Source organism: Equus asinus, chromosome 20, assembly GCF_041296235.1.
Source record: "Equus asinus isolate D_3611 breed Donkey chromosome 20, EquAss-T2T_v2, whole genome shotgun sequence".
Lineage (NCBI taxonomy): Eukaryota > Metazoa > Chordata > Mammalia > Perissodactyla > Equidae > Equus > Equus asinus.
The window spans coordinates 73,129,200-73,143,031 of NC_091809.1; the positions used below are offsets into that span (position 1 = coordinate 73,129,200).

At 33.7% G+C, this 13,832-nt stretch overlaps 2 protein-coding genes across 3 annotated transcripts in view; both read right to left on the reverse strand.

The window, feature by feature from the left end:
• CCDC81 (coiled-coil domain containing 81) overlaps positions 1-5,470 on the reverse strand; it is a 78,156-nt gene extending 72,686 nt beyond the window's left edge. For both annotated transcript variants that reach the window (XM_070490508.1, XM_070490507.1), the window contains exon 1: positions 2,762-5,470. The gene's annotated coding sequence lies outside the window, so the exon portion shown is untranslated. The remainder of the gene's footprint in view (positions 1-2,761) is intronic.
• Positions 5,471-5,610: 140 nt separating this feature from the next.
• HIKESHI (heat shock protein nuclear import factor hikeshi) overlaps positions 5,611-13,832 on the reverse strand; it is a 37,745-nt gene continuing 29,523 nt past the window's right edge. The window contains exons 3-5 of the mRNA XM_014868030.3: positions 12,488-12,639; positions 6,635-6,753; positions 5,611-5,690 (exon numbers count right to left, since the gene is read on the reverse strand). Of these exons, the coding sequence (XP_014723516.1) occupies positions 5,636-5,690; positions 6,635-6,753; positions 12,488-12,639 (326 nt within the window). The 3' untranslated portion in view covers positions 5,611-5,635. The remainder of the gene's footprint in view (positions 5,691-6,634; positions 6,754-12,487; positions 12,640-13,832) is intronic.

The window sequence follows — 13,832 nt, forward strand, 5'->3', positions numbered from 1 at the left end:
AAGTCATATATTCTTTCATCTTTTATGCTTGTGCACCAAAATTAACAAAAGCAGACAACATTTCAACAAATGGTTTTGGTACAACTGAATATTCACATTCAAAAGAATGAAGTTGGAACCCTACTCCACACCCTTCACAAAAAGTAACTCAAAGTGGAACAAAGACCTAAATGTAAGAGCTAAAACTATACAACTCTTAAAAGAAAACATAAAAATAAATCTTTACAACCTTGGGTAAGGCAATGGTTTCTTAGATATGACACCAAAAGCATAAATGACAAAAGAAAGAGGATAAATCAGACTACACCAAAATTAAAAACTTTTGTGCTGCAACTAATACTCTCATCAAGAAAATCAAGACAACACACAGAATGGGAGAAAATATTTGCAAATCATATATCTGATAAGGGATCTGTATCCAGAATATATAATGAACTCTTACAACTCAACAATAAAAAGACAAAAAACTCAACTAAAAATGGGCAAAGAATTTGAATAAACATTTTTCCAAAGAACACAAACAAATGGTCAATAAGCACATGAAAAGATACTCAACATCATTAGTTGTCAGAAAACTACAAATCAAAACCAGAATGAGATACCACTTCACACCACTAGAATGACTACAATCAAAAGAGATAATAACTAGTGTTGGCAAGGATGTAGAGATATTGAAACCCTCATACATTGCTAATGAGAATGTAAAATGGTGCAACTGCTTTAGAAAACAGTTTAGCAGTTCTTCAAAAAGTTTAACAGAGTTATCATATAACCCAGTAATTCTGCTCTTAGGTATATACCCCAAGAGAAATGAAAGCATATACCCACATAAAAATTTGTACATGAATGCTTATAGTAGTATTCATAACAGCCAAAAAGCAGAAATGACCCAAATGCCCAGCAACTGATGTATAGATAAAATGTGGCACATTCATACAATGGATTATCATCAGCAATAAGAAGGAATGAAGTACTGATACATGCTATAACATGGATGAATCCTGAAAACATTATGCTAAGTGAAGGAAGCCAGCTATGAAAGACCACATAATGCATGATTCCATCTATATAAAAGACCCAGAAAAGAAAAATCCATAGAGAGAGAAAGTAGATTAGTTGTTGCTTACGGCTGAGGCAGGGGCTGGGAGCTGGAGATTAACTACTAATGGGTACAGGGCTTCTTTTAGGAGTGATGAAAGTGTTCTAAAATTAGATCATGATGATGGTTGCACAAACCATTGAATTGCATTGAATTGTACACTTTGAATTTGATGATATATGAATTATATTTCAATAAAGCTTTTTTTTTAAGTAGGCAAATGCTGAAAGCACACAAAAGTTCTGGAAGGAAATAGAAGATGCAGAAATGAAAAATTTGGTCATTCTAATTTATAAATCTAAAAATGAAAATGCCTTACTACTATGGAGCTAAAACAGCCATCCTCTCCTTAACAAAATTATTTGCTGTCAGTTTTCAATCAATTCTTTATGTACTGCATTTTGATGATGCAAGTACAAGAACCAGAAAGTAATGATAAGGTAGAACCTATTAGAGATGTATCTGAAATCTAGCACTAGCATTTACAAGATGGATATATTCCAGGTTCACACATGACAACTGATGCATAGTTACATTCAGAAGACAATGCCCTTATTGGGTACATGTATCATTAAAACTACGAAAATATAAAACACACATTTGGGTTTCCTATTTTCTCATTATTTAAAATTCTAATAAAGTTGCTTACTATCCTTTTATTTTTTGTTCAGTACATCATTTTAAAAGGGACTTAGAAACATTTTTTAAAAGGCATCCATTGGGCACAGATGGTAAATGATGTCACTATTTTCCTTGTATACTGAATATAGATATTGGCTGAGACTATTTCTTGTCTGTGGATATTTTTGACTTATGTTCATATCTTGTCTCCTCTGATAACCATGATTTTGCCTTTCCTAAATCCAAGCATAATAAAACTCTTTTTATTTTATTTTTTGCCCGAACTTTTTGGATTTCACTCATCTTATAAAAGAAATGATAATAGGAAAAATTAAGTTTGTTTGGCATTCTTCAAATTTTAATTAATTCAAAACCATTCTAAGAGCTCTTTTTCAAAAATCGAACTTAAAAAAACTTGACCAATCAAGAGTTCAGCCTTCCCAGGTTAAACTATACATAAGTAAAATTTGTTAATAAAAATGTTTCAATGTGTTATAGTCTGCTCAAAATACCACAGACTGGGTAGTTTATAAGCAACAGAAATTTGTTTCTCACAGTTTTGGAGGCTGGAAGTCCAAGATCAAGGTGCCAGTATGGTCAGGTGAGGGCCCTCTTCCAGGCTGCAGACTTCTCCATGTATCCTCACAGGGCAGAAGAGGCAAGGGAGCTCTCTCAGGCCTCTTTTATGAGGGCATTAATCTCATTCATGAGGCCTCTGCCCTCATGACCTCATAATCACCTCCCAAAGGCCCTGTCTCCTAATACCATCACATTGGGCATTAGGATTCCAACATATGAATTTTGTGGAGGGATACACATTCAGACCATAGCAAATGACTATACATTTCAGGAAAAAAGAAACATACTCATGTTCATATAAAGACTAATACAGTAACTATCTACAAAAAGATATACTTTATGGGATAAATTATGGGCCTAGAGAATTGTCACTGTCCCTAATATGTCTGTAGTCTTATAATAATAATTTATAATAATCTGATAAATTAATTGTGCTATACCTCAATAGTGGATTCCACTCACCTCCATTCTACAAAAACATCATTGTCTGCAACATCTTCCATCTTCAGCAAATTTAATCTTCTGAAAGAGACATCAGAGAAAAACTGCCCTCAATGAAAAATTAGCTTATCAGATACTGTAACAACTAGCATGGCAGTAAAGCTCCAAGATGATTCCTGGATTCAAGTTTCCTAACTAAATGACAGTATCTTCTCCAGACAGCTGGAAAACCACTCTCATCAGGAGACTTTAAACCAGTGATTCTTAGGAATCCTCCAGAAGCCAAGATCTTTAGAGGAAGACTGCTAATCAAGACTGTCAAGCTAATCAGAAGACAACAGAAAGTGGACAACTTATGCTCAAGGCAAAAAACAAGATTAATTTTCTGATATCTTTGCTCCTTTTCCCTCTTGTTTACTATGATTTGGCACCTCCTAGAGATGGTCTAAAGGTTTCTCAATATGCTCACATATCTTTAGCATTTTATTCTTAATCATCTATGGTCTTTTTTTGCCACCTTACAAGATGCAAAACTTTTCAGCAGTTTTCTCAGACGATAGCTATCTGAATATGTCAAATCCCACTGTAAAAGGTTTAAAAGCTACTCCTTTGAAACAATTCCTTAAATTCCTAAACAGACCAATTCCCTCCCAAAGTTCCCTTCTGATATTTGAATTCTCCTCCTATCATTAGCCCCAATCTTCATTCTTGTAAAAATGGAACTTCACTCCAAGTCAACAAAATGCTCCTGCTATAGTGATTACAGCACTGTCAGCAGAACTAAGCTGACCAAGAGAGAGAACAAACGCTGGAAGTATTCTCACTACACTAGTCATTTTCTCCAAAGATTTTCCAGACTTTTAAGCAGGAACTAAACCCCAATGAGAATGTACCCACCTCAAAAAAACAATTATTGGCTCATTCCTGTTGATAAAATCTATTGATGTTCCTAATATTATCTGTAACTCACCAGGGATTACTTATATCAACATCAGGCTTTCACCCACCTCCTAAACCCAAACCCATCTTTTGTGTATGGAATAATTGCTAAGAGGCTTTCAGATATTTAAAGCCCCCTTCTCTCCAGTGTGGTGTGTTTCCTTGAGAAGGATAACCAGAGACTACCAAAATGAAGCAGGTACTGGCTACTGAGGTGAGCTCTCAGAAGCGATGACTGACTCTTTATGCATACTGTGCTAGACTACTACTCCAACAGTAAGAATAAAACAACTACAAAAGTGGTCCAAATTTTGACTCACCCTCTGCTATAGAAACCCAATAAACCAGTTTAAACTCACTATTCAAGATTGTCATGGACAATCACATAGTCTTTTATTTCCCCTTGGCAAGCTAAGGGGCAGCTTCTATCTAGTTAATACTTCCTGTTGTATCTCTATAAAGATCACTGGACAGGTGGAATAGTCAGTCTTTCATAATGGAAAAGGCTACCTGACTCTGCAGAATAGTCCCAGCTAGACTTTGGGACATGTTTTTGTAGCTTGGGTTTGATAATCTAGGTTCCTGGCTTTGTATTCTAGTACAAGAATAATAATTTTGCTTCTGCCAATTTTATTACAGTTGGTTGATGCTTTCTGTCCAGAGTCTTAAATGCTGTTGTATAGCTAGCCTCAAGTCACATGATTCAACAATGATCAACCATTATTAACACGAAGACCTGAGGCTAATGACTACTACTAATACTTGATACACAATCATAACCCAGTAAATAGCAATACAAATCTCAATTGATCACAACTCCAGAAGATAAACGTCTATCCTTCAACTTAGGCTGAAGAAAAACCAGAAGAGAAGAACTGAGAATTGAAAGAGAAACTACAATCTGCAAAAATGTACAACTTGCAAAATGCGTTAAGTATACCAAACTTTGACAATGCAAGAAATTACCTAAGCTCAAACTCTTAACACCAGCTCAGATGCATTTGTTTCAAGACAAGACCACAAACTGATCTAACAATTCTGCATAGGTTCATGTGATCTAAAGATATTGACCATAACAGCAAATCTGTAGTTTCCAAATTTTCATCAATCCCTGCCAAGACAATCCAAGATTAACTCTAGACCCCAAACTCCTATATGTATCCTTCCTTTGGAGACACCCCACAGTTCCTCTGGTGTATATATACCCTTGGTGCAGCAAGACAATAAACCTAGCCTTGATTATAGGTGAGATCCTGGTGATTTTTGGTCAATGACCATCACCAGTATAAATGAGTCAGAGTTCCGTTCTGAACGAAACACAATGGCTTTATCTTCATCTGCAAAAGTAAGGAACCCTATATTCTATACACAAATGCCTAACAACATTACCAGTATTAAATAAAACCTCATCAGTATTAATCATGGCAATTTTATTAAACAAATAAAAATATATGAATTTGCAGATATAAAAGCTGACAGCCAACCAGTGTTAATTGAAAAATTTGTACTCTTAGGAAATATTAACTGAAAATAATTTCTCCATATGTAAAAATGTATACTTGATTTGTTTTTCCAAATTTTGATACAGTTTGTTTTAAGTTAACTACTCTAGCAAACCACCATAAAAATAAATGAAAGATTATAAATGTAATAGCATTCGGCACACTACTGTTGTGAATATGCTTTATTTTTACGTAAAAAATGAATCATAGCCAAAACAAAATGTTTCGCCTCTGAATAATATTTTAAGCTTAAGGGAGAAAAAGTCATTAATGAGAAATATTTTCATTTTTCAATGTTTTTAATTTTTTATAAAGATTTTAATTAAACTTCACAGTCACTAAGCAGTTTTTAAACTTAGGCTTCATGATCCTTTTGACTTCATCCTTTTAAATGGAGTCACTTATCTTCAAAACATGACAAAGTTCAGAATCATTAAAAATTATTTTATTCAAATTATGTTTTCCAAAAGAGAGGGTTCTGTGCTAGTCGTCTTTGAAAGTTTTCATACCTACAAAAGAAAAAACATTTATACGAAAATCAAAATATAATCTTTCATAATCTGTCAAATGACTTACAAAAAGCAAACAACTTTATGTGTCATTCCTAAAAAGCTAAAATAAAAAAATCTAAAAAGCTGAAAAGTTAATCTGAAAGTTTAATTATTCTTATAAAAAGAATTTTTATAAGATTTAAGGACTGGCTTATATCAGAGAGTACAAATCATAATAAGTTTTATTAATTGTTTATCTTCTGCAAATCTGAGAGCTAGAGGAGACCTAAGAAAAAAATCAAATCTAACTCCTCCTCCCTTATTTTATAGATAAGTAGATATGAGTAATTTGCTCAAGGTCACATCGCTACATTGTAACAAAGCTCAATCCTAATACATTCCAGTGCCATCCATGCTTACACCATGCTACCACTTCTAACAAACTCTCCCTATGCATTCCCCCACCTCTGGGATATTCAAAGTGAAAAGAAAAACGTATAAAACAGAAACATGGGAAAGCTGGGGAAATAGATTTATTAATCATTCATTTACAGAGCGCAGTATAAACCACCCTGATACCATACACATGTGTATTTCAGATCAAGACTTTCTAAACTTATAATAACAAGTTTTGATTGATATTTCAAGTCTCATATGGTACTTATAATTCAAAATATTAAAAAATGTACAATCCTTAATTGTGGTCCCTAAAACATAAGCAATTATATTTTCCTGTCTTTATAAATTCAAGATGGCTACTATATAACAGAATATTTAGGGTAAGAACCATTCCTAATCTGAACTCTCTAGTACATACTTTTTAATGGCATGCAAACATTAATGTATGCTGATGTCCACAGTAAAAGAATATGTTTAAATGTCAAAGAAGAAATACATTCATAGGCAAAAAATATATATGGTTACTAAAAACCTTAATATTAGAGATACAAAATGCCCCATACCATTTCAGAACCACATTTGCCGGAATGAACATTTCAGATGGACTTGGTGTCATCTGGGCCTGAGACACAGCAAATGATGAAGCAAAATTGTAGAAATTGTCCAACATCTTTTGTGTGAACTGAAAAGTTAATATTGAATAGATTAACGGCTTATACTAAATACTCCACTTAGACCTTAATATTTTTAACTTAAAATGTTCTCACACTATCTTGGTTTTAAGGATCATGAGTTCTAATACAGTCTTAATGCTGAAGGTTAAAGGAAGTCATAAAATGACATTATGGCACAAAATCATAATAATCTGCCTTTAGTATTTTCTTTATAGCTCAAAGAATTTCTGTGATTACCAAATATTTTAAATTCCTAACATTCATTTTGGTAAAAAAAAAAAAAAATGTTTTTCCTTGAAAATATCTTCTTTTATCTCCACCTCACTATCAACTATACCTCTCTCCTCAAATACCACCCTCCTCAAATCAATTTTCTCATATAAAATAGTAACCATCTCTAAGAAGTCTTTTTCTTGCCAGGAAGAGAAAAGCTTAACTATAATAAAAGAGCAACTGGTTCCTTGCCATCAATTGTAAAGAAGAGAAAGGTGGTACTATTCCACTTCCTCTATTCTCCAGGCCTGTTTCTTCTCATTTACCCTCAAATGGACAAATTCACTAACATCTTCCAAGTCTCCCTGGTAGAAGCTGGAAGCAAACTGATTCAAATGGAATTAAGCACTAAACCCAAAAGTAAATGATCTACTAAAGATACTACTACCTTATATTCCCCCAGAAATAATCTTCCCAACATCACTTGCTCAGAAACACCAAACTAGAAAGAGGAAATGTCTTATTAGGGTTTTTATTTGTTTAACAATATCACGGTAATTTAATCCAAGAGACTATACCATTAAGGTGCTTGAACTAATATCAGATTTCAGGAAGAGCACTAACTAAAAGAACAATATCAGGCAAAAAAAAAAAAATCAACAGAAACTCTCCATACTAACAACAAAAAATTTAAAAATGTAACTTAAAAAGATCCAATTCAGAATAGAAACAAAGTCTGTAAGATAACCAGGAAAAATGCTAAGAGAAGATGATAATAAGACTTTTGTGGGAAATATTTTAAGACTGTCTCGACAGGAAAGAAAACAAATGAAAGGACCTATATATACCATATTCACTGGAAAGATATAACACATTCACAGATGGGAAGGGTTAATGTAGTAATGTCAGCAATTCTTCCCAAATTAAACCTATAAAACCAACGTTATTTCCAACTAAATTTCAGCAAAGTTTTTCATAGAATTTGACAAGCTGATACTAAAATTATTATGAAGAATACCTAAACCTATTTTGATGACTAGGAGGAGGGACTTGGCCTACTAAATATTAAGACTTTTACTGGCTAAGGGACAGGCAAATAAATGAACTGGAATAAAAGAGAGAGCCTAGAAACAAAACTAAGCATATGTGACAACATGATACATAACAAAGATGCTATTATTACTCAGGGTTAAAAAAAAAAAAGGACTAACTATTCAATTAATGGGGCTATATATTTCGGCAAAATACATAGTCAATTTCAATGAAAGAAAATACAAATGCAGGCCAAAATATGAAAAGATGCTCAAAACTTCTCTAGCAGTCAAGAAATACAAACCAAAACAATAGTGATATTCTAATTTCACCCATCAGCTTGGCAAAAATCTAAGCTCTGATAAATATTAGTGAGAATATATAAACATCTATCAATATGGAAATGAAAAAACAAACTGTGGCTCATTCATACAATGGCATACTATACAACAATTAAAACAAACTGGATCTACTCCATGTATCAACACAGATAAATCTTAAAAGTAATGTTGAGTGAACAGCTAGTTGCAGAAGTTTGTACAGTATGACACCATTTATATCCATTTTTAAAACATATAAAAGAGTAAATCAACAGGAATGAAAAATTGAGGAACCAGAAAACAAGGGATTCAACATAGAGAAATAGAAGAAATTTCTACAGTAATGGTGCAAGAAAGTAATACCTTGACTACAGTTATGCAACAGACCCAGAGAATAATCAGTCCACAATAGAAAAAAGTGAAAAAACAGAAAAAAGTGAAAGGAGAGTTCCAAGAGGTATGTTTCCAAAACAAATTTAAAATTGCTATATTTAAATATACTGAATGGGAATTTACACTTGGCAGAGTTTGGGCATAAATTAGAAATGGAAACAAAAGTCCATGCAAAAGAAAAAATGAGGCATTTATTAACCAGGAAAAATGTAAAGTTATATAAGAAAGGAAATATACTCATAGCACTACACACGGCTCAGTTCTGAAAAATATTTACCTGGTCATAATATTGAAAACTTTGAATATTAATTTAACAAAAATCTATACTGGAAAGGTGGGGAGAAAAGATGTCTGTTTATATCAGGCAGCAGGGGAGTAAGAGAGCTAATCATGTTATACATCGGTTACGTCGACAGAAAACACAGTAGATAAATTAACAAAGAACAGATTAAGCAAGTATTTTGCTGACACATGGAAGTAAATACGAGAAGAAATAGGTAAAAAAAAAAATGAGGGGGAGGTTGAAAGTGATTGCTTCTGAGAAGGAGAATAAGAGCTGAATATAACAGGTATAACAGAGGACAGCTGTTTTGCACGTAAAACTATTTGACTTTTTAAACCATGTACATGTAGTACTGATAAAAAATTAAATGAAATAAGAGTAACTAAGAGTATAAATTAGAAACATGTTTAAACACATACACAAATAGTACTATACAAATTTTGTGGACACATATGATTTTGTTTAAGTATAAAATATAGATAGGAAAGATATATAAACTTAGATTAGCTACCTGGAGAGGAAAGCAAAGAGAAGTGGAGAGCAGTGGGCTCTATTTGTAATACTTTATTACTGTTTTAAATTAGTAGTAAATATGGCAAAATGTAACAGTTAAATCTAGCTGGAAGATACCTGGAAGTCTTCGTATATACCCCACTATAAAGAGGACAGGTTTTATTTCGTCTACCTATTTTTATCTATTTGTGCTTAGAAAATGCCTGGCACACAGTACGTACACAATAAATACTTGTGGAATGTACTTTTCTATATATTTAAAATATTTCATAAAAGAAAGTTTAATAAAAAATACATGCTTTATAAAAAAGCTCATAATTTATAAATATATAGAACAAAAAGTCTTCCACTCCCTCTCCAGGGATAACATCACTTTGGTATATATTTTCCAGACATTTTTCTAATACAGTCCATATGGGACATTGTAAGTATTTTTACAACTTGTTTTTTTCAGTACAGAAGTTTATTTTAAAAATTACTGAAAAAAAATTTTAAGACCCAGACTGTCATTCCTAATTCAGTTCATTCTCAAAAGATCATGTGACAAGTCTACCTTTAAATTCATGGCCACAACGCTCAAGAGCATGCTGCCCAGCACACCCATCAGGTTTCCCTAGTCCATTCATGCTCCTCCTGGAGAACTTACTTAATACCCCCTTTTATTTAAATTTCCAATACTCCCTTTTCCCTCAATCTTAGCTGATGATCTTGCTTCCTATTTCATCGAGCCAAGTGAAGGAATCAAGAGAGAATTTGCACAGGTTCTCATCACCACATTTACCAATGTCCTGCATCTATACTAACACATCCATTACTATAAATACTGTCCATTATCCTATTTAAAATGAACACCTACAAATGGGCTCCCATTTCCTACTCAAGGACAGCATTTACGCAATTCTCCCCACTCTCTCTCATCATCAATTTTTCTCTTTCCAACGCTTCATTCCTGTCAGTCAAACATGAAGTAATATCTCCCATTAAAAACAAGAAAAAAGGTAAAAATAATACTAATAATAATTCCTTGTCCTCACAGCCCCCTCAAGCAACCAAACCATTTATCTGCTGTTCTTTACAACACTCATCAAGTGTCATCTATATCCACTGTTTCTGAAGCTGGGTACCTGAGGGTTACCATAAATATTCAATAAGAACATGGTTATCCTTTGACCTTGTTCCCAACACAGACACAGATGAAAAGAAGTTAATCCACACATCTTTATAAACTTGTTAATTTGCTGTTTTCTTGTTTAACCTGAGAGGTGACCCAAGGGTCACAAGGATTTATAAGCTTGTTTTGCACAGGAAAAAGAATGCCTTTAAGGAAGTTACAACCACCAGATAACCAGCTCCCAACTGCACTGGTGCCCAGAAGTCTGGTTGCCCAAGGCCTTACCTGGAGTGAAAGAAACAGACCCCATTTGTTTTTCCAAAACTCCTCAGCCCAAGCCCTTTAGCTCTGTAAAGACCCCCTGCTTTCTTTTTTCATTAAGGCAGATTTGAGAGAACCTATCCACCCACCTTATCGTTTGGCCAATTCAAATAAACCTTTCTCTACCTCCAAGCACTGGTGTCTCAGTGACTGGCTTATTGCACATCTAGCACACAAACCTGAGATTAAGAGGTTTGGTATCATTTATATTTCCTCCTCTCCAATGCTCAAACTCCCTCCAAACTCCCCTTCCACCTCTCTGAACTCTCATCAAAGTCTTTAATGACTTCTACCTTGGCTGAATCCAATAGTTAATTCTTAGCCCTCATCTTACTTCATGCATCAGCAGCGTGATAGTATTAATCACTTCTTCCTTCTCAAAAGCCAGTCTTTGCTTGGCTTTCAAAACAACACTTTTGGGGTCTCCTCCTCCATTAGGCTGCTCCTTTTCTTTTATTTCTCCCCATCTCTTAAGCTCAACTTTGAAACAGCCCCAAGCTCAGTCACCGGCCAACTTTTTTATTTACGGTTACTTCTCTAGTGGCCACAACCCGCCCCCCGCCACACACACAACTTTACATACCATCTCTACACTGATGACTCCCAGATTTTTATCTGTATCTGAGACCTCTCTTGAACTCTAGACTTGTCATCTCCAGTTGAATACTTAACAGGCATCCCAAACACAGTACAACCAAAATCCAACTTCTGATTCTACTCCCAGACCACACCTGTTCTTTTCACAATATTCCTGTGTTCCAGTTCCTTGAGGCAACATCCTTGGAGCCATAGATGTCTCTCTCTATCTCAAACCTCAAATGTGATCCACACCATGAAACACTACTGGCTCCATCTTCAAATTATCTCCAGAAATTAAGTACTTTTCATCACCTCCACTTCCAGCTCCCTATACCCCCTAGTTCAAGTCACTATCAAGAATTATAAGAATATATAAGCCTTATAAAACCCAATGAGTTCCCTTATGATTTATCCTGCAGCCATTTCCCCATAATCTCTGACCTCATCTCCCATCTCTCACTCTTGCTCACTCTACTCCAGCCACAAAGACCTTCGTGTTATTCTTCAAACATAACAGATTTTTTCCTTAGGGACTTTGCACTAGCTATACCTCTCCCTAGATCATTCTCCCCTTCAGGACTTGGCCATACAGAGGTTGAAAGTCAACCCTTTTGGATTATGTCACTTTAAGCTCCACGAGGACAAGGATCTTGTTTATCAGGTTCACAACTATACACCCACAGCTCAGCATAATAATTGTGGGAGAGAAAGAAGAAAAGTTCCTATTTAAATCTATTTTTAAAAATCACTTTAAGCTATTTTATCACCATAAAAACATAAATCTCATCAAAGTATTTATAAAATTTTAAATATCTATAGAGAAACAGACAAACTGAAAACATCCATGGAAGCCAATAACTTATGACATATATGTTTACCTTCATTTTTACATGTTTTCTACCAAGAGGCTAATTTTTAAAGTATAGAATATGATTTTTAAATTATTCTAGAAAATAATGAAATGTGCACTGCATTACCTGAGTGAATGAGTCAACTGAGGATACAGCAGCATTACCTACAGGAGTCTGCTGAGCCAGACTGTCCAATAATTCCACTGAAATTCCAATCTGAGCCACAGATGGAGTTCGGACAATATTCATGGCTCCAAAAGGGTGTTGGCTTCCTTCTCCTGAAAGAAATTAACATGTGCCACATATTTCAAGTTTAACTTGTATCCATAAAAATTACTTTGTAAATATGTGAAGAACCTCCAATCCATATGCACTAAAAAGTTCTGTTAGATCAAAACTTGTTTCTTTTCAAATAAATGCAAAAGGCTACCTAGTTTTTACTATCTTAACAAAGAATAAGAAAACTAAAATTCCCACCAGAAAAATAGCTGTTACTTTTCTAAAACATATTAAAATTACTTGAGCTAGAAATGGAAATTAAAAAGAGAAAAATAAATGAATAAGCATTAATTAGATAAAAGATTCTCAATGCTAACTCTGAGGGAAGGATATTTTTAAAGATTTTTAGAATTAGTTTTAACATTTTCTGAATATTCCACTAAAGAAAGATCTTTAAATTGCCATTATTACTGATAAAAGACACGGTATATTTTACTAAATGTCATGGATCACTCCACTCAGTAATTGATGATGTTATCAAACAGGCAATAAAGAAATTTGCAGCTTATTCATGAAAAATATTTAATAACTTTCCCCTTTATAATATATCATATGTATAAAAAATATATCAATTATACATCTGAGCCTGTAACTGCCAGCTAACTTATACATGGGAAACATAAGTCAATTTTACTAATCCACATAAGACATAATCAGAAAAGTTAGTCTGAGAAAGGAAAAAAATTCATACAATGAATAGATTTTTGGGTTATCTGCTGTTTTTATATGACCATAAAATGTTTAAACAAATACTGAAGAACAAATACGTGGGACAATACACATTCTTAATAACTAGAACACTCCTTGCAAGTACCAAAACTTTTCTGAAATTTTCAAGCATACGAATAAAAACTTATAGATGTATTTTTCTGTGCTTTAAAAATATACACACATACACACCTCACTAAACACGACTAGTTTATTTTCAGTATTTTTAAATTGTTTTATTTAATTTCCACATATTTGTGAATTTTCCAGATTTACTTCCGTTACTTCTAATTTCTATAAATGTGGTTAGAGAACACTCTTTTAAAATATATTGAGACTTTTTTTGTGGCCTAACATATGGTCTATCTAAAGAAATATTCATGTTCACTTGAGATGAACATGTATTCTGCTGTAGTTAGGTAGAATGTTCTATATATATCTATTAGGTCTGGTTGGTTTATAGTATTATTCAAGCCTTCTATTT